Source organism: Astyanax mexicanus, chromosome 9, assembly GCF_023375975.1.
Source record: "Astyanax mexicanus isolate ESR-SI-001 chromosome 9, AstMex3_surface, whole genome shotgun sequence".
In the NCBI taxonomy this organism is placed as follows: domain Eukaryota; kingdom Metazoa; phylum Chordata; class Actinopteri; order Characiformes; family Acestrorhamphidae; genus Astyanax; species Astyanax mexicanus.
Genome location: NC_064416.1, coordinates 33,079,226 through 33,101,466, shown reverse-complemented (window position 1 = coordinate 33,101,466; position 22,241 = coordinate 33,079,226). Strand labels below are relative to the sequence as shown.

General features: G+C 39.6%; 2 protein-coding genes across 3 annotated transcripts in view; both read right to left on the bottom strand.

The window, feature by feature from the left end:
- The window catches only part of LOC103026716 (ATP-sensitive inward rectifier potassium channel 1), a 342,879-nt gene that overhangs the window by 20,154 nt on the left and 300,484 nt on the right, over window positions 1–22,241 (bottom strand). The gene's annotated exons all lie outside the window — the stretch shown is intronic.
- The window catches only part of ets1 (v-ets avian erythroblastosis virus E26 oncogene homolog 1), a 109,588-nt gene that overhangs the window by 42,108 nt on the left and 45,239 nt on the right, over window positions 1–22,241 (bottom strand). The window contains exon 1 of one of the 2 annotated variants that reach the window (XM_007250993.3): window positions 19,791–20,228. The exons of the other annotated variant lie outside the window; for it this stretch is intronic. Coding sequence (XP_007251055.1) covers window positions 19,791–19,848 — 58 coding nt within the window. The 5' untranslated portion in view covers window positions 19,849–20,228. Of the gene's footprint in view, window positions 1–19,790; window positions 20,229–22,241 lie in introns of those variants that run through there. 2 annotated transcript variants of the gene reach the window in all.

The following is a 22,241-nucleotide window of genomic DNA, read 5'->3' as shown; positions in this document are numbered from 1 at the left end:
AAGAGTTAAGTTAAGTTCATCAGAGTTACCAGCCTCAGAAACCACAAGTTAACAGCACCCCAGTTTAAAGCAACCTAGATTTTTGTTTAACACTTTTACTACAAGTTTACTACGATTCGTTTTTTGTGCATTAAATTATTCATGATCAAATAACAAAAAATATGGAAATAGAATACTAGAATATACACACCTGTATATGTGCATATGTTGCTAATCTAACTATGTAGACAAAAATAAACTTCTGGCTTTTAACACTTCACGCTAAATTCCAGGCGCGTGCCATAGGCGTGTGCCATATCATACTGTATGCAATAATATTGCTAAACAAAATCTGACACAATAATAAAAAATACATGTCACAATATCAAACTAAAAAAGGCATTTTTTTTTCATTTATTTACTTTCAAGGGTTTGTTTTCATTTTACTTCATTTTTGTTTTTGTTTTTCTTACGTTTCTTAAATTTTCATATTATTTTATAAAAAATCAGGGTCTTGATAAGTTACTGTAAACGAAATGAAACATATATACAAATGTTTATAGATTATTCTTTGTTTCTACTGAATTTATGAAACTTTTATGTTTCAACATACATTTTCTTCAGTTATTGAAGCACTGACCAATATAAACAGCTCCAAAATTATTTCATTTTCATTTCAGTTAAATACCATCTGCAGCATTGTGCGTTTGAAACATGCAGTCCTCAAAATAAATAACCTTTATCACAGTCTTCATTACTGATGTTATCGTGTGGGGTTAGTGAGGTGTGAGGGTGTATCTAACATTATAATCAAAGTGTGGTGTTCTGACAAAATAGCAGCTCTAATACTGAGATGGTGCGTTAGGTAGGTGTGATAAACCAATGCTCAGGTTTGCAGCATCAGGTTTGCATTGCAGGCTGTTTTGCAGTTAGCGTACACATGCATATGTATATGAGAGAGAGAGAGTGTGTATGTGTGTGTGTATTTGTGTTTGTTCTGCACTTGGTTCAGGAGAGTTTGCTTGCATGCACTGTTTAGACCTGTGTAGCAAACAAACGGAAAAAACACCAAATAGTTTACATCTCCCGGCAACGAAACCACCCCCCCCACCCCCCAACACTACACTACACTACCCGTCACCTAAAGCCTAAAGCACAGGCCGGGGTTAAGGGGGGCTAAGACAGGGCTGGGAACCCCTTAACTTCTGCACATCAGTTTGAAAAAAAACATTTTGGAGTCGCTGTATCTTTTAAAAGTGATTTAGCCCAACCCTGATTGTTCCATTTCTACCAATCGTAGAGGTTCATTAAAAAAAAAAAAAAAAACGAAACAAATAAAAATCACTGCAGATTGCTGTGACACTCAGTTCTAGGGCTGCAATGATTAGTCGATATAATCGACTATTTTAATTAAATATAAAACAATTTTAGTGTGGACTAATCGTTAATTTTAGGGTTAGAGACAAACGCATGGGAGTTTCAACATCTCACATTTAAACATATGCTGGACATTTAAAGGGCATTTAGATAGTATGTTTAGCTCTTTCTTTCATTTTAACGTGGCAAAAATAAAAAAAAAACTGAGAAAGTTTAACTGAGAGTTTTAATGGAGAAAATAAACTCTAGCGTAGCTCCATATTCCACACTCAACAGCTTAAAAAGAGGTTATATTTATTAATATCACTAAATAAAGCTGCTAATTACCAGGCTCTGTCAATTTTATCACGTGATTAGTTACCAGATTAACTGGTAATTTTGACAACCCTATTTTAAAGACAACAAAAATGTCACTAATCATAGATTAAATAAGGAAATATATATGTTTTCTTCACATACAGCCGTAGTCCACACTGTGTGTATGGAATTTAGAGTTATTAAGGCATTGGTCATTGAAGCATGATTGGCTGAATTTTTGTTCTCTACTTATACATGTAGAAAGTTTATTTTTACAATATTATTGAGACAGGCCTACATGCATAAGAACAAAACTTCTAATAATACAATAAAATCTAATATTTCATCGTTTTTTTCCATGATGTAGACGATGAAGAGTTAAAAAGGAAAGGCCATTGCTGGGTTGTAGCCGAGCTGCGATTAGGATCAGGCTGCACTGGTAGAGCTGCAGTGATTGGGCAGGGAAAAGCTCTGTGTGTAATTAGCAGTAGGGTGGCTAATGGTTTCTGTGTACTGGGGGCCAGTGGAGGGCCAGCAGATGCATGCTCACTAAATGAATTCCCTGCAGACCGCAGTGTTTTCATGTAGCATGCCACGCATTCCTGCGCTGGTTTACAATCGCGTATGTGCCGGGCTGTAGTTCTGCGTTTGAGCGCGAGTGCGCGTGTGAATGCTGGTGTGTGTGTGCGTGAGAGAGAGCCTTTGCGCTGGTGTGCGTTCTTAAATTGCGAAAGCAACTTAAAACCGATGTGTTGTGTTCATTTCGAGTCTAAAAATTGCTATTGCCAAACGCTCAGCGCAGCATCGCGGCTGCCCGTCACCAGAAGGCTGGAAATAGAAGGCTGAAATTAGCAGCTCTGCAGCATTAAAGAGAAGAGCTACCAGACAGAAGCTGGCCTGACTGGAGATGACATCTTCTTCATCTTTACTGGTGGGATTCTTTCACTGCATCAAAGCGACACCCAACAACCCACCAGTTTGGGGCGGAGAAATTAAGCGTTTCTACTGCATGGAGCTTGAAAGCAGACCCGTTGCAACAAGGCAAGCAAACTAATCAAGTGTCTAGGGCCGCAAGCTTGCCTGGGGACTCCAGACAATGACTGGTTATGAAATTAAATTCAACGACAAACTGTGTGAGAGCCCCTTTTTAAATTATTTGACGGTTAATACAGAAGAGTACAATTTGTTATAACATTGTTATCAGAATCCCCCTCATGGGGACCCATCCCACTAGTCGCTGACAGTAGCGAACCAGGCAGGTTCATCATTCCTGCAGCCGGCAAAATATGAAACCTCAGCAATGGTGAAGTAGAGTTAAAGTCAGAAATAAAAGAAGAGAAAGGAAACTAAGAAACAAGAAAAAAGAAAGCTGTGATAATTGATCGTTTACATTGGATAAATCAGGCCTATGTGGAAATTTTGTCCCATTATGCTTGGGGCCCCCAAATGCCTTGTAACGGCTCTGATCGACAGAGGACAAGGGGTTAAAAAAAATAGAAACATATACATATATTTATTGTATATTCAAATAAATAAAATCTAACTTAATCCAATATCTGGCACTATTTTACTTCACATTATCCAGAACTACACAATACTATCACAATTAAACAGACCCTAAAATAGAACCTGGTGGAACTCCACAAGATGGAAGTTTTTATATACAATATATAAACTGAAGTATTGGGACACCTGCTCAAGGGTTCAAGTTCATCCAGTCTGGATCGGAAAAAAAGCATTAGTGAGGTCAGGAAGGATGGATATTGGATATATTGGATGTGATGATCACCAACCCACCTCATGCCCAACTCCACAACTCATCCCATTCCAAAAAGTATGGGATTGAGTTCCAATTATCATCATTCCAGCAAATCAGCAAATAATTCCAAAGATGTTCTACTACTTTTTTGGCAGTATTTCTCAACAGGAGCTAGGAAAGCCATGGTGTAAAAAATGGGGGCAACCTAAAGTAGATTAATGCCTTCACCAGTAGAAAGGGTGTCCACAAACATTTGGACAAAACAATAGTGCATTATGAGCTAAAAAAGCTTTTTTTTTACACTTAGGAGCCTGAAATTGGTACCTTTAAGGGAACACAAGGGGTTAAAGAACACCCACCAGTCCACATCACGCATTCCTGTCATTATTACTATTCCAGTTTTCCAGTAAAAAACGCTTCCAAGAATGCCTCGAATGACTTAAGCAAGAACTCTGTGCATGTTGACGCACACACACAAAAAAAAAAAGGTCAACGATTTCAAAGCACACTCTGTGGGCCTCTGCTAATAAAGCCGCCGGCATGCTAACAGCTAGCCCTGCTCTGCCGTTTTATGAGAAAAGTGTGAGTTGCTGGATCCCGCCGAGCTTTGCTGCCGTATGAGAACGCTGTCAAAGACCAAAGTCCAATATGGCAGCCCCTGGGATCCAGTCCAGACGCCTACATCCACCGCCGTGGCTGCTTTTAGGCGTGAGCAGACCAGAGCCATGGTGAGTGGAGGATGGCCCAGCTGCGACAGCTGCCTCAGAGAACTGCCAGAGAACATGCGTCTTCCATTGAAGCAACCGTCACACGGCCCAAACAGACCGAAAGAGAGCCGTAAAGGCCGAGGGACCCGGTCCTCAGCCAAACACCTGGACCGCAGAGCGCCGTCACTGTACGCAGTGGAGTCCAGAACACAGCGCAGGACGAGACCATATGTAGAGGAAACTGTACGCCAGACTTTTCACTCTTTCAGCACTGTACCTCCGCTACGAGCTCCCGTTCACCAGGCTAAGCGCAGAAATAGCATAATGGCTAAAACAGCAGAGGCTATAAGTCCTAAAACAGGTGGTCTTGGGGACGAGAAGACACTGAAGGGAGGTTTCAGAGCTGCCAGGAGCTTCTACAGTGTGCATGGCAACTCATGTTGAAATCTGACTAGAAAAACACATTGTATTCACTGTTGTTTGTAGGGATGCACTCAATATTTGGCAATGGAAAATATCTGCAGCGATAACAATAAAAAACTACTTACGGTTTTGGGGCGAATAAGTGAAAAACTTATTAAGAATTATTTAGCGAACAATGACTAATGCATTGTAAATCATATTGCATTGTTTACTAACATTTTTTTAAGTCCTAAAACAGGTGGTCATGTGGACGATAAGATGGTGAAGGGAGTTTTTTAAAGCTGTTAGGAGCTTCTACATGTGTATATGGCAACTCATTTTTACAATCTGACTAGAAAAACACACTGTATTTTTTGTATGTAGTGTCATTTGTAGGGATGTACTCAATATTTAGCAATCATAAATATTTTGCAACCTAAATTATTCAGCCAAAAACAAAAAAAAACACTTTCGGTTTTGAGCCAAATAAATGAAAAGACAGAATAATGTAACATACTATCCCTAGATATACTGAGCACAGTAATTTATACTTTACACCAACATATCAAAAGCCTTGGGGTGGCAGTACTGTATGTAATTAGGTTTAAATTGAAGTGTGACCTTAGCAAATAGCTTCGTAAATGCCCACACCTGTTTAAGTTGTGAGGTGTTATCTGAGTTATTTGAGTTTTGAGTCAGGTTCAGCGATAATCACTGCCACTAAACAAACATGGTTCAAGGCAAAGTATGGCAGAGTAGACATTACCACCTACAGTAGACAGCACGGTGGTTGGAAATGATTGTGACCGGCTGTGTCTGGCTAGAGTTGCCCATGCAAACAACTGAATGACAAGCAACTCAAATCCCAGAAATCACATCTACATTCAATGCAGTAGAACCTACGCACATATCCTGGCACAAGTCACGGCAAAAGTCATGGGACAGAACACAACAGCTTGCCAGAGTTTAACATATTTTACTACTGGTGATAATATGCTCAAATAAGTGTATATTATGATCAATTATTTTGAGATTCTTTAGTTCAAGATTACCAAAGTTTTACAGAAATTTTGCTGTTCTCTTGTATACTATCATCTATGTACAACAACTCAAACCTAGTCCTGTTTGTAATTAATCGACAGCCGCCCACAGACCTGTACACAGACCATGCAGGTAAGGTGTAGGCTTTAAACCAGAGCTACATACATACAATATCCCCAACAACAACCCCACAGCACCACATACTGTATACATAGCCTACTGTAAACTGCTGCACAGCCGGCAATAAACCAGTCACAGTGCCGATGCCAGAGGGTGGCACTGACAGAGCGGCACCGGTCTGACTGGCTTACTCACCTCCAGAGCCGCCTGCCACCCAGGAGGCAGTCTGGAGCCCATCAGCGGGTCCTTGAGAGCCTGGGCTGGGCCGGGCCAGGCTAGTGCCGAGGGCTAGAGGGGGGTGGGAGGGGCGGAGGTTGCCCATCAGAGGCTCTGACTCAGTAATTAGCCTGTAACAGGCAGCTGGGATGAGACGACAAAGCGACGAGGCAGCAGACAGACACCACCACCACCACATCAGGGGCCGGTGAGACGCGTCAAAAAGAAAAAAAAAGAAAAATAGGCGCATGTGTGGAACAGAGGGAGGGAACGAGGGAATGGGGTAGGAAAAATGAAGAGTGGAGGGGAGGGTGTAATAGACATAGATGGAAGGAAGCATGGAGAAATGAGATGTTGTAAAAAAAAAAAAAAACGTTCCCGGCTTGTTTGTTCTTCCCCGCTCGGGGACACGCTGTTTCTATTGTTTTTGTTTTGGTTCTGCGTGGAGATTTGGAGACGTGCAGCCGGAGCGCAGACGGCTGCTGAGAAAAAGTCTACGCCGCAATAAAAGTGTGTCAAGTCTCCCACACATCTGAAGGCACAAGCTCAAAAAAAACAATATACAGTATATGATATTTTTGGTACTGACTCGTAAAATGATGCAAACATACATGTTATAGTAAGGAACATGCTTAAGAAGACCCCATCCACCGCCTATTCCCTAGTCTTATTCTCACACCTCAGGCTGCCAGGTATGGAACACAACAGTAGGAAGTAATTGAGCAATTATTTGAGATAGGTAACATGATCCAGACTAGTGCTGGCTAACACTGCCGAGCTACAACGTATGTCAAAATTATTATACTATATGCTACCATTAAAAAAAAAATCTTGAAGTGGAAATCTGTTTGCGCTTTACCATCTAATTCAATGCATTGCCTATTCCCCAGTCCTATTTCCACAAAGAGGCTTGCCAATCGACACAATAGCTGTAAATAGCATAAAACAGCAGCAATTATTGTCAATTTGTTTGATAGGTGGAGACAGTTAAGACCCCAGAAGGACTACAAGACACATGCAGAGTTTGATCATTTTCTTCAGGTAAGGAACAGGTAAGCATTGAGCTTTGGCTAAGATTATGTAACCTTAGGTATGTAGCTAGTTTACCACAACTTGGCTAAGATTATGTAACCTTAGGTATGTAGCTAGTTTACCACAACCACTAGTAGTAATTGCCATTTTAAGCTTCCAAAGTTTCCAAAAGTCCTCACACAAATATTGGGGTTGTAATGAGATAACTAAGGTAAAGTGATCCAGACTAGTGCTAGCTAACTCTGTTCAAAGCTACAACACAATAACATAAACATGAAGCAGCCATAATGGAGGAGCAAATGGGCTACAGCTGTTTAATCTCGGCAACAATCAATTCAACAAAAATATATGAGAGAAATCAAAAGTTTGAGTCTATACTGACTGAATGTAGCTATGGATATTGTTACTATTGCCATTGCAAAGGTTCTTTCAACTCATCTAACTAGCTAACCTTTATTTTTAGCTAATTATTACAAGTATCACTAGAAGAAATTAGCATTTTAGGCCATTTCGACATTCAAGCATCAGATTTGTACTTTCAGCTGGGTTATCAAGATGTGCAGCTACTACTGGAATTTGAAAGTGAGATAGGTAAAGTCATCCAGACTAGTGCTGGCTGACACTGTGATGCTACAACATGCTAACATGATATGTTAATAATTACAATGCAGGAGAAGAAAACAGGTCACAGCTGTTTCCTATGACAGAAATACTCAACAGAAATTGAAAGTTTGACTCTATATTGACTCGATTTAGCTACGAATCTGATTATACTGATTATATATTGTCATTGCCATTGTAAAAATCTCGAGCTCATCTTCCACGAGCTCGCGTAGCTTTAGCATTTCGTGTCGAGTGAGGCAGACAACTCCAGTTTTCTCCACTGTTTTGAAATAGTAACATGGCTGCCATGTTACACGCTCGCTACTTAAACGTCGTTTATTGTACATATTGTTCCTTTAACAGGTTGGAAACATCTCAAACGGCCGTTGCTGTTAAAGCCTGAGACTAAAGGCCTCTGTCTGGACTGCTCTCACACATGCTTACTATTTAGAAGGCCCTTGTTTCTGTAGGTACATGCTCTCCCCCCCAAAACCCCCCACCCCTCTTTGATGACTACACGTTAAAGGGAACAATAAATATGTGTGGTCACAAGGCAGGCATTCTCATAGGGGAGTCATTTAGCCGATGCACATTCTAGCGAGGGGAGTCATTTCACCAGCTCACGTCACTAAGCAGCGAGTTTTTTTTTTTTTAAGCATGAGCCTGGGCTTTGCTCCCTGAATCGCTTGAGTGTTAAATCTATTGTATATATTATTTCTTCGACTGTAAAACACATTGGGCCTCGTAATTACAAATGAGTTAGTCGCTATTAAAAAGCTGCCTGAATGCGCTAAGTGAGCTTGTTCAGGTCCTTCACTTGCTGGCATGCCTTGGACCTCTCATAAAAATAAAAAAAATAAAAAAAATTGGCCTGACTCGTAAAGCGCTCAGAGACCTATTAAAAAAAGAAAGAAGAAAAAAAAAAGAGCTCGGACCTAGTCATTTGTTTTGCTTCGCCAGCCACCCACATCAGATGAGTGTGGATCACCTAGCTCCATGTTTGCACAGCTGCCAGGGTGCCCAGCATGCCCGCAGTCTGGCACGGAGTGTCTGGGCTGGGCTGAGTCTTTTACTGTGGTAAGGCGGTCGAGGAAGAGCCAACTGTACGACATTCTTGAATTCTAGGGCTGGATCTTCTTACGTAACTCGGGAAAACACGCCGGCTCTTTGGTTCTCCTCGACCGGGAGGTCTCGATTAGTGTTAGTAAAGCCAAAGATAGGCAAAGAAGTATTGAAACACCTGCTCACTTTTAAAATAAAACAAGAGCCTTAAAACATTGATGTTCTTTGATATGTCTTGAGCAGGAGGCATTGAGATTAGTATTAAAAATTAATAGGGACTTAACTGGAAGCAACATGTTGAAAAGAAGTGTTGGCACATTTGGTCATTCAAGGAACCTTCTGAAATTAAATCAAGGGAATCAAAATGTGGCTACTCTTTCTGATTCTTCTCAAACATGAGGTCTTAATTAGGGTTTGTAAGGCATTGACCGGGATCAGCATGTTGAACAAAAGTATTGGGACGCTTGGTCATTCGATAAATCTTCCGATATCCATTCCAATCCTTGATCCTTCCTGACCAGGAGGTCTTAATTAGCAACAGTAAGGCTTTGAAGGGGATCAGCATGTTGAACAAAAGTATTGGGACACTTATTCATTCACAGTTTTGCATCCAATATGAAATCAAAGGTATTAAAAAATGGCTGCTCTTTAATGCTTCTTAACAAGAATTTGTTGATTTGTTGAGTGGTACCAAGGCCTTGAATGGAATCAACTTGTTGGACAAAAGTATTCAAGACTACTGAAACATGGCTGCTCGTTGATGCTTCTTGACCAGTCAGTCTTGAGGTTAGTTTTAACATGAATAAGGTCTTGACTGGGATCAGCATGTTGGAGAAAAAGTATTGAGACACTTGCTCATTCATTGTTTATTCTGAAATGAAATCAATGGTATTAAAAAGATATCTTACTATCCTACTCCTGTCCAATTCTGAATCATTGCTGGGAGGTTTTGATTAGAAGACAAGACAAGAGCAAGTGTTCTTGAGGTCAAGTCATCCCTGACTCCTCCCTCAACCCATCACAGCCAAAAGTATTGGACAGAGCCATATTATTCCAAAGACGACAGTTCCACTGCTCAATGCTGAGGGTCTTTATACCCCTCTAGCCCACACTGGCATTAGGAGGTATGATATCACCAATACGTTCATGTTTATATGATCAGCTTCTCTTTCTAAGACTCCTGTTCTATTGGCAGTATTTTTTTTCTACAAGGTGTAGACGAACACAATTACGATTACAATCTTTAAGAGCTATGAACTTTTGGTAATTAGAAAATCAATATTTGCTAAAATAACCCTGTTTTTTAATCACAGTTTTCGTGCATCTTGCCATCTTTCGGGTTCTCCTCCACCAGTCTTACACACTGCTTTTGGATAACTTAAAGTTGCTTCACTCCTGGTGCACAAATTCAAGCAGTTCAGTTTGGTTTGATGGCTTGTGATCATCCATCTCCCTGTTGATTATATTCCAGTTGTTTTCAATTTGTTAAAATCAAGGAAAAATATTATCATTAAATGGTCTCTTATTTTTTTCCAGAGCTGTATTTAGACATTGTTAGTGAAATATAATAAAAAATAACCCCTTAACTCATTAGTACTATTCTTGAGGCAGTACTTCTCTGCATTTGCACGCAATCTGATTACAGCCAGCTCTTGAGTGCACTCATTGCACATTTAAGGTTTGCAACAGCAGCACGCTAGCTAGGACCACAAGGCTATCGCCTTTTGTTATTGTGTCTCAAGGCTGCCCAGTGTAACTGATGAGCGCTGATAATGTGCCCCAGTGTTGATATAGCGCGGGGTTCGAGATGATCGAGCGCAATGTCTTAATCTGATAAAAGAGGAAAGCCCACCCAGCCCTTACACATTCCTGTCAACCGCTCGACCTCGGCTTCCAACAGACAAAAAGAGAGAAAGAAAGAAAGAAAGAAAGAAAGAAAGAAAGAAAGAAAGAAAGAAAGAAAGAAGACAGCACCCTCATCAAGAGCTACTTCTATCTGCAGCCTGGAGCGAGTGGGTGGGTGGGAGGTGACCTCTGGCTTTCTCTCATGTTGTTGCTGACCCACTTGGCCGTGCTAAGTACTCTTTGGTCAGACATGAAAGAAGCAGCCCTGTCGTCAAGCGCTTCGACACCAACCGTCTCAAGCGCTCGTCTCGGCTCGTCCTGCGCTCTCGGACGTTTGATACTGTTTTGTTAGCGGGGTCTTCACGCTGGTGAGAGCTCCAGCTCCTTCCAGAAAGCCTGGCTTGAAACGGCTCAAGGCGCCTTTCCACGTCGGGGCTGTCCTAGCATGTGGTTCACATTTGCATCTGGGATTCGCAGTGGCTTCAGATACGTATATATATATATAACTCATGCTCACAAGCTCCGTGAGTGCTGGTCTTTAGGAAGATCTGACTCTAGGCCTGCATTTAGTATGAGTTCAGTTCATATTAGGCCTGGGCAATACGGTAAAAATATGGAATATGAACAGATATGATCAATCAAACAATTCAAAATGCAGCAGCAACTTATCCTTAAAAACTACTTCAAAAAAAAAAAAAAAAAATATATATATATATATATATATATATATATATATATATATATATATATATATATATATATAAAACTATCCCATTATGAGACATGCAGATTTTATTCTGAATGTCATTGTTCTTAAACCAGTTAAACAGGACAAATTACTCTATGTGTCTATGAAATGAAATTTGCAATTGGGTCAAAGTGCTCTTTAAGCGTTAATTGTATCTTCCATCATTGTTAATATTGTACATTGTTGATATTTCTTCTTATTAAGAAAATGTACCACAATATGATGAAATATTGCCATATTGCCCCGACTATATATGCTATGCTATGTCTATATATGTCTATATATATATGCTGTGTATATACATATATATATATATATATATATATATATACAGTTGTGGTCAAAAGTTTACATACACTTGTAAAAAAACATAATGTTATGGCTGTCTTGAGTTTTCAATAAGTTCTACAACTCTTATTTTTCTGTGATAGAGTGATCGGAACACATACATGTTTGTCACAAAAAACAGTCATAAAATTTGGTTCTTTCATAAATTTATTATGGGTCTGCTGAAAATGTCACCAAATCTGCTGGGTCAAAAATATACATACAGCAACAAAATTTGTCAATTTTGGTGATGTAGCGAGTTGTGTCAATCAAATTAGCTTCATGTCATGGCCTCTTCACTTCTTGTAAGTGATTCTGATTGACTACAGCTGTTGACTTCTCATGAGCCCATTTAAATAGGGCTCATTTGACCCAGTGATTAGACTCAGCTACAAAAGCTACAATGGGAAAGTCAAAGGAACTCAGTGTGGATCTGAAAAAGCGAATTATTGACTTGAACAAGTCAGGGAAGTCACTTGGAGCCATTTCAAAGCAGCTACAGGTCCCAAGAGCAACTGTGCAGACAATTATACGCAAGTATAAAGTGCATGGAACAGTTGTGTCACTGCCACGATCAGGAAGAAAACGCAAGCTATCACATGCTGCCGAGAGGAGATTGGTCAGGATGGTCAAGAGTCAACCAAGAATCACCAAGAAGCAGGTCTGCAAGGATTTGGAAGCTGATGGAACACAGGTGTCAGTCTCCACAGTCAAGCGTGTTTTACATCGCCATGGACTGAGAGGCTGCCGTGCAAGAAAGAAGCCCTTGCTCCAGAAAAGGCACCTTAAGACTCGGCTGAAGTTTGCTGCTGATCACATGGACAAAGATAAAACCTTCTGGAGGAAAGTTCTCTGGTCAGACGAAACAAAAATTGAGCTGTTTGGCCACAACACCCAGCAATATGTTTGGAGGAGAAAAGGTGAGGCCTTTAATCCCAGGAACACCATGCCTACTGTCAAGCATGGTGGTGGTAGTATTATGCTCTGGGGATGTTTTGCTGCCAGTGGAACTGGTTCTTTGCAGAAAGTAAATGGGATAATGAAGAAGGAGGATTACCTCCAAATTCTGCAGGAAAACTTAAAACCATCAGCCCGAAGGTTGGGTCTTGGGCGCAGTTGGGTGTTCCAACAAGACAATGACCCAAAACACACATCAAAAGTGGTAAAGGAATGGCTAAACCAGGCTAGAATTAAGGTTTTAGAATGGCCTTCCCAAAGTCCTGACTTAAACCCCATTGAGAACATGTGGACAGTGCTAAAGAAACGGGTTCATGCAAGAAAACCATCACATTTAGCTGAACTGCACCAATTCTGTCAAGAAGAGTGGTCAAACATTCGACCTGAAGCTTGCCAGGAGCTTGTGGATGGCTACCAAAAGCGCCTAGTTGCCGTGAAAATGGCCAAGGGACATGTAACCAAATACTAATGTTGCTGTATGTATATTTTTGACCCAGCAGATTTGGTGACATTTTCAGCAGACCCATAATAAATTTATGAAAGAACCAAATTTTATGACTGTTTTTTGTGACAAACATGTATGTGTTCCGATCACTCTATCACAGAAAAATAAGAGTTGTAGAACTTATTGAAAACTCAAGACAGCCATAACATTATGTTTTTTTACAAGTGTATGTAAACTTTTGACCACAACTGTATATATATATATATATATATAGACAGTGTACAATACTGTGGAGAAGTTTAAGGCATCTAATCCGAATCAAATCTATTATTATAAACAATTTCTCTGAACAGTAAGGGAGCTTTTACTGCTAAAACTATGGAAATATTGTTTTTTTAGAGTAATAACTCATAGAGCAATAACTCACTCAAGTTAAGTCATATTACACCATATGTTAAACTTTCTCTGCATAGATTTCACTCACATATCACTTGAGTGGAACTCAGCTGAGGTAAATTCATGACTAAAATCACACTGCTGAGGTGAATGTGTGACGAGAGTACCCGTGCTGAAGTAAACCAATGATTAAAATAGCAGCTAGCTAGCAACACAGCTGATGTAAATTGTGTATTGTGTTTTGTCGGTGTATCTGCTGGTATGTTAAAAATGTTCAGTATTCAATACACAGTGGTGAAAAAATGGCAAAATAATAGAAAACCTACAAAAACAGTCAAATTTTTTATTTGTTCGGTTTGCACCAAAAACGTGATTTCAGTGCCTTTCGGTTCCTAGAAACTGCAGTTTTCATTAGAATTATCTTTTTATTATTTTTCTAAAAATACATTAAAACACTCTAAAACACATAAGTTAACATAATTAAGCACTGATTTACCAAACCAGGTGATAACTAATAAACTAAACTATAACTATAACAACTAATCATATATTCACAAGTGGTGATTCCTGGGATCCAAGCATATTAGACATTTGGCAAATCCCATGTAAGCATATAGTTCACAGAGCGGAGATCTCTGGGGTCCAAGCATGCTAGCCTAGCAAATACACCGACATCTCTAAAGATAAAAGTATCATCTTCCATGACTTTTACCATATTCCATGTAAGCATGAGGTTTACCTGTTTATATCTGGTTTATTTGGCAACTTTAAATACATATAACTCATGGCCGTGACCTTCGTAAGGACTGGTCCTCAGGAAGATGTGTCTCTGGACCCGTATTGTTTGTGCTAGGGCATGCGAATGTGCTAAGCCAGTCGTATTTCGCCAAGTCTATTTGTGAACGTAAGTGTGTTGGTGGAGGCCATCGTCCTCTTGTGGAGCCTCCATTGTCTGTTCTTCCTCTATTTGTCTACGGAGTAAATCAGATCATCTGCGATGAACTGTAAACTACTTGTGTGTGGCTCTCGACTCGATTCATTCAGCTCGACAGTTCATCACCTTTGAGTAAACAGAGAGAGAGAGAGGTCAAGCAGGCCCTGACTAGGCCCTAAGACTAGTCAGGAGGTCTGAAAAAAAATTGTGAAAATAAAATGCTTCTTTCACTTTCATTAACAGTAGCTCTATATCTCTCAGCTTGTCCAGAAATGCATGTGTACAGCACGAATTCACAAATTCCACTTGCCAACTCAGAATTCTTAAACTGGTCAAAATTTAATTGTTATCACCTTCGAGTAAACAGAGGGAAGTGTGTGAGAGAGAGAGAGAGAGAGAGAGAGAGAGAGAGAGGGGAAGAGAAGGAAAGCATGAAAGCAGGCACTGACAAACTAAGACTAGTCAGGAGGTCAGAAGTCCATGTCAGCAGTCGTTCTCACTTAATACCAGCTATCAAACAGTTACAAGGCATCACTGGACAGCAGCAGCAGCAGGGGCAATGGGGGCATGCACTGCATAGGCAAATTCAGGGCATAGTGGAGATGGGCAAAATATATATAGATATAATACTTGCAGTAATACATACTTGAAGTAGAACTGGTCAATTTATGGACAATTCATCTAAACCATCACCTATATAACCTCTAACTATCTTTTTTTTCCTGTCCAGCTACAAATACACTATGAGAGGGACTGCTCTGCAGCAAAGCAGTGCCAATATTACAGGTTATAGCATTACCATTGAGCGTTTACAAAAGATATACCACAGTATATACCATTATAACTGTTTATTAAAACAGTTTGTGTTACAGAGAACGAGAGAAAAAATTTGTTATAAAAACTCAGCGAGTTAAAATAGTTCCATTGCCGCTCTGTTTGTAGCTACACTGTTTGGCTTGTAAGCGCTGCACCGTTGCTCGGTTGTTGTAGCTGTAGGAGAGCCTATTCTCAGTTTTTTTTTTTTTGTACTTAATTATTAATTATTACCAATTATTTTATAATTACATAGTAATAGAAAAGTTGTAATTACAGAAATAATCAATGATTACTAGGGCTGGCCCAGAATTGTCATATTGGTGCTTTCAGAATAATCAGAATTCAAACTAGTGACCTTTTGAAAAGTCTTTTTTCTTTTCTGTCTTGATATCATATGTATCATATATCATATTGTTTCAATTGTAATGCATCATGTCAATGCACGGCTTTCAATAAACTCTAACAATAAACTCCCTGTCATAGATTATACCACAGTTAGTTCCCACCCTGCAATGTGATTGGCTGAGAAGCGTTTTATGAGTCCCGTTATCAGACGGTAATGCACTGTAACCGAAGTTCTCCGTGTATTACTCTACTTAGCAACAATGCAGCGCTTACAAGCCAAACAGTACAGCCACGACCTGCCTATGACCGCAGCACAGCAGTGCCAAGATTACATGTTATAGCACCCCCTCTTGTGTATTTTTGCTTAAGTATTGTATAGAATTGCGATGTATTGGGTATCACAGAATCACAGTATTGTGATAGCATCAATATTGTGGGCAATGCATCGTGTTAATATCATATTATGACAACAAATTGTTCGTCCTTAGTGTAGAGATGAGTTATTCATACTTTTTTGAACCTTCTCTCCTGTTCCTCTTTCACTTCTCAGCCCCCCAGCATGCTGCCTGTCCCCCAGACCCTCGGCCCACCCTGGCTGCCCCCTGGCATGCTGTAGAGTTTAAAGTGTTGTAACAGATACACAGAGCGGAGGAGCAGAACAGATTACAGCTCAGTCTTACGCCGAGAGTTCATTCCTTGGCAGAAACATTGCTAACCCAGGGCTTTCCTGACTGACCGGGCAGGAGGGAGCCTGTGTTGTGAAATGGTTTTGCAAGATAGTGCAAAGTTTTGGCAATCGTACTGCAGCTATCAGCAACTTCTTTTTTTTTCTCCTTCTTAAATAGCATGAGCGTTTTTCCATGCGCCTGATAAACAAATACAAAAGTGTGCGTGTGAACGAGCGTGCGAGTAAAGCTTGTGTACTTGCATTTATGTGCACACCCATATGTATACATGCATATATATATATATATATATATATATATATATATATGTAAGTGTATATAATAACAATACTACAGTTGCAAGTGTTGATTACTGGGGTTTAAGCATGATGGACTCCCATAAGGAGAGCTTTGGAGATGTTTAACCGAATGCTCTAATATTAGGGAGGTTTCCTGAGCAACTATGTCAAAAATACTGTCATGCCAAAAGTCATGGGACAGAGCTAAAGAAGATAAAGAAGCTAAAGAACACTGCACTGACCTGGGAGATATGTATGTGGGTGGAGTCTCCTGCACTGAATGCGGGTGTGATTTCTGCTAATTAGAATCACTAATTAGTCTATTTAAAAAGGACAATTGTATTCCATCCACCGTGCTGTCCACTGTGGGTGGTAATGCCTTACCTTATATGCTTGAACTCACAAAAAAAAAAAAAATTCTATGAGAACACAGACCATTAAAAAAACTAGCACCACACAACTCGCATAGGTATCGATGGGCAATCTAACTTGAAATGAAAGTAACATTTCATTATTAGTTTGGGTTTACTATTCGATTTGCGTCTGTCCCATGAGCATTCTACAGTACATATTTAAAGTCCAGAGTCGAGGGTTTTTAATTCGGATAAAATATTTTTAAAGGTGCTTGAGACTTTAGCACACAACTGTATCTATATAAGTATGTGTCTGTGTATGTGTGTGTGTGTGTGTGTGTCTGTTTGTGTGTGTGTGTGTGTGTGTGTGTGTGTGTGTGTGCTAGAATGATTCAGATCTCACACCTTAGACAGCAGGCAGCTTTCAGTATGACACGCTTGTGGGGTGAATAACACGTTTCCATGATGTATCTACAGCTGGTGTGTTGTGTGTGTGTGTGCTTAAGGGGTCGAGCGAAAGAGAGAGAGAGAAAGAGAGATATAGAAAAATAGAAAGAGAGAGAGAGAGAAAGAGAGATATAGAAAAATAGAAAGAGAGAGAGAGAGAAAGAGAGAGAGAGTGCTGTGAATAGACGTCAGCTTTTTTCGCTCAAGAAAGAAAAAAAAAAAATCCAGCGGCCACTGAACTCCCACTGCCCCTCTGACCGAGCAGAACAGGGTCACGTTCTAAAAGTGCATTGGACGGGTGTTCAACAGGGCTACGGCTATGTTCTCACTTACACACACTCACCACACACGCACACACACACATACACACACACACACTGAGCATTAACCAGCCTGCACACTCATCACCTCAGGCCAGGCCTAAGGAGTGTCTTGTCAGGACGGTGAGGGGGAGGACGAGAATGCTGACGGCCTGAAGCCGCATGGCATGCGCCCTCCCTCACTCCCTCCCTCCGCCCTTTGGCCGTCCCCGGACGCTGCAATGATGAATGGGCAGTGAAACAGCATTGTGACGAGGAGTGTTCTGCCAAAGCAGTGGCTGAACGAGTCATGAACAAGTTGGGAAACGTGTGAATATTAGACATGCGATATGATATATAAGATTACACTAGGTAATTTTCACTGGGGAGAATTCAAAATAATAGAAACAAAAATTTAAAAATTGGTTCCAAAATGGACTTAATGTGGTTTATTTCTGTGGAAAACTGCTCCTCCTTTTCTTTTCCGATACTTTTAAAGCCTTTTTTTGTTGTTTAACGATTAGCAACTATTTGTAGTACAGGTATATACAAAATATAATATATACAAAATCAATATCTATATACAAATATCTATATACAAAAATAATGCACACATTAATTTTGTTGTGCTGTTAGGTACAACTGCAGTGGTACAACATCACTTTTTCTTTATTAATACCGATAATAATGTAATCCTACAAAAAATCGTCCCACACCAGTGTGGTACTTTTGTTAAGCTTTAAGAAACCTAGCTATTTTCATCTATAGCATTAAAGATGAGCTCTAAACCAAAGATAATTTACAAAAACTACTCACCTTACTACTCAACCCATTCACCCAGCACCCATTCAAAGCATATCCTTATTATTATATATGCCAGGACTGTTAGAGGGCTGACTGATACCATTGAAATCCTCTGATTCATATCCACTGATATTATGATTCAGCTGATTTTAGTACTACGCTGATTCTAAGCATTACTATTATTGTGCTCACTTTGCTTGACTTAAAAATGAGTTTTAGAAGTTTTAAAACACTTTAAAAAGTGTTTTATTCATAGAAATAATTCAATGTACATATTTTTAGTACAATCAGTTAAAACTGCAAAGGCATGATACCGATATGTTCCCTTCAATAGCAATACTGAAATTGCGTATCGTCCCACACACATCAAAACACACCTTTAAAAATACAAGCTATATTCCATCATGCTCAAACTTCTCACTCCATATACTATTCTACATTTAAAAAAGCTATAATGAGCTAAAAGCTCTGGCCAGCCAGACGTGTCTATTGATTTCCATTGATTTCTATTCTGATTCAGCTGGTTTTAATATGCAGTCTCTCTATATATGCACTGTCTATATTACTGTTTTTACTCATTTTGCATGACATTGCACAATACTACATAGAAACGTTTATTTTTTAAGAAAATTGATAAAAAAAATCTAAATTTGAATTGATTCACATCTTTTTTATGTGCACCTACTTAATTGCAGTGGTATGATATCATTATTTCTTTTTATCGATACCGATATTGCAGTTTTATTGGATTATGTATCGTCACACGCCAGGCTGGTACTTTAATAGTTGAGCTTTACAAAAGATAAGCTTTTTTGAGTTAGGTTGAGTTGCTGTAGAAAGCTTAAACCAAAAAAGTGTAAAAGTCACATTTTGTGATATTTAGCCATTATTTGATATCTACTGACTGATATACATTAATATTCTGATCCAGATGATTTTTGACTTAACACAATTATAATTTATATCAATCTCCTCAATTTTAGTGCACTACTGTAACGTTCTATTAATGTTCTGCACTCCACGCCTGGTCTGATTCACTACCCACCACTACTTACCACCATCCACCCCTCAACTTCACAATCAACAGGTAGCTAGCTACATTTACTCTCCAGTTTCAAACAGCACAAAACCAGCTACCACCCTACCCTCTTACACCCAGCCTCCCCAGCTCCAGCTCTCTCTACCCTGATAGCTGATACCTCCCTCCCGGTCAGACTGCCTGCAGCTCCGGGGCGCTGAGAGCACAGTCTAAATAATTGATGGGCACATCTGGAGCTTCTGCGTGGAAGAGCATTGTCTTCTGGAAACTGTCACCATCACCACCACCACCAACAACCACCACCAACACCCACCTAACAGCAGCAGCAGCAGCAGCACATACTGTACACTCAACTCAAACACGCTCGGCGCTACACTAACGCTAACCAGCAACAAAAAGTTGAGTTACAGCGCGACACAGAAAACAAGCATCGCGAGACAGACCGAGCGGAAGATAAAAGCGCGTGCGTTACTCACCGTCCACTTTCTCAGCTTTTATTATTAACGTCGGCTTCATATCGACAGCTGCCGTCATGCTCGCGCATCCACCGCCTTTCACTTCTACTGTAGTTCCAAACACACTCTCTACACACACTTCACGTGCGCGCGCGAGCTCTCTCTCTCTCTCTCTCGCTCTTGCTCTCTCACTCACTCACTTACTCGCTCTATCTCTCTCACTACTGCGCTCGCACTCTCTCTCTCACACTAATGTTCTCTCTTTCTATCTCTCTTCTGTTCTCTCTCTCTCACACACACACACTAATGCTCTCTCTCTCTCTCTTGCTCTCTCACTCACTACTGCTCTCTCTCTCTCTTTTACATTAATGCTCTCTCTTTCTCCCTCCTGCTCTCTCTCTATCACACACACAGACACACACACTAATGCTCTCTCTTTCTCTCTCTCTTCTGCTCTCTCTCTCTCTTTCTCTCTCTGTCTCTTACTTTAATGCTCTCTCTTTCCCTCTCTCTTCTGCTCTCTCTCTCTCTCTCTCTCTCTCTCTCTCTCACACACTAATGCTCTCTCTTTCTCTCTCTTAGCCTACTTTTCTTTATCTCTCTCTCAAACATACACTGTTACTCTCTATCTCTCCGTCAGGTCCGGTATCAATTTAAAAATTAAAAATATAAAATATAAAGTAATATCATATTTTTCATTAAAAAATGAATACCTCTCTCTCTCCCTCCCTCTCCGTCAATCAGAGTCAGGGCGTTGCTGTTGGTTTGTTTTCTTTTACCACCCGTTTTCAAACCACATTCACACAAAAAGCGATTCGATTGGCTACTACTGTCCCGCCCCTGCGCTCGGATTGGTTATTACCTTACGCTCACATGCGTGCGAGGCACCGCTGTGCACTTCCAACCAATCACTACGCCGCCCGGCCGGGCTTCACCGAAAACGGGCGGGAAAGCAGTGATGACTCTGTGAAGTGGGCGGAGTCAAGAGTAATTCACAATTCAATTACATTCCTTTCAGCTCCCTCTCCCTCTCTCCCTCTCTCTCCTTTCATGAGAACGGGAATGGGAATTTCGTTACGTTTTATGTCTTTTTCGTCATTATTTTCGGGGAAATGAGACTGAAGCAGTTTGGACGAATACATTCTTTAGATACTAGTCTTCTTAAGAAAATTACTTTTGTCTTGTTGTTCCAGGATAGTTTTAATAAGATTTAAACCCAGTCAGATTTATTAATGCCTATCTGGACCTTTATTTCAGAAACTTCAGATTGTTACTATTTTTTATAGCAACTGATTAAAACTGATAAATCATGTATTTATTAATTAGATATATTAATTGAAATACAACATTTTAGAGATATAAATTACAGTTAATTCAGACATCCAATATTCAAATGTCAATTATCAATCTTCATATTCTCACTTTAGAGGCCAATTTTCAGTAAGACTTAAGGGAACTAAATGGTGGATATTTGTTTTACCCATTTGGCAAAATCAATATTAATCAATAAACCACTCTGAACGTTTTATTGATGTTTTAAAATCATGTTTAAAGATCATTTGACATTTATTGTAATAGATTTATTTGTGTATCACACCTTTACATATTCACAGGTCTTTGCTTGGTATATTATATTTATATTAGAATGTTATTGTAATTATTTGCCTTTTTTTGAGAAGTTATGTTGTTGTATCAGGTTTTCTAGAACAGAAGTTTGTAATGTTAGTTACAAATGTTAGTTACAAATATTACCAGAGGATTTATACAAGCCTTTATGTTGTTGTTGTTTTTTTTGCCTCTATATTTTGTTATTTGTATTTTGTATTTGTTTTATTTTTATTTGATTTTATGTGAGTATTGCAGAGATGCTGAGTTGGAGGTGGGGGATTGGCTCCCAGGGGGGCTCCCAGCATGCTTCACATGACAACACTTCTTCTTTGTTTGGGGCGTTTTTATTATGTGTGTGCTTTGCTTAATTTGCTTAAAATATATTGTGTTATGTTTTTATTTATATTTTAATTATATTTTTGGGATTTTGTTTTATTGCTGGTTTTACCTAGCTTCATTACTTCACCCCTGGTGATGCTACACTAATTTAAATTGTGCGAATACATAATTTATATAAGCTAAAGACACTGGTTGGGCGTTTCTTTATTTTTTTGCTTAAGTATATGTTTGTTTATTTTTACGCAATTCTGGTCTTTTTATGCAATTAGGTCTGGGAACTTCTAAGGCTCCCCCTTTTACACACAGCTTTAGTCTCCTTCACCAACTTGGCAAAGAGTGATTTCAAAAAAAGAAAGAAGAAACAGAAGTCACATCTTGTCCGAACTCACTGTGAACAAAGTTGAGCAATCTCTCAAGACCCAAAAAAAGCAAAGGAAAATACTACTAAACCCAAGCAGAGTGATGCAACTGATTGCTTCACTGGTGATATCACACAAAAATGGTGCATACATGTCCATGAATCAG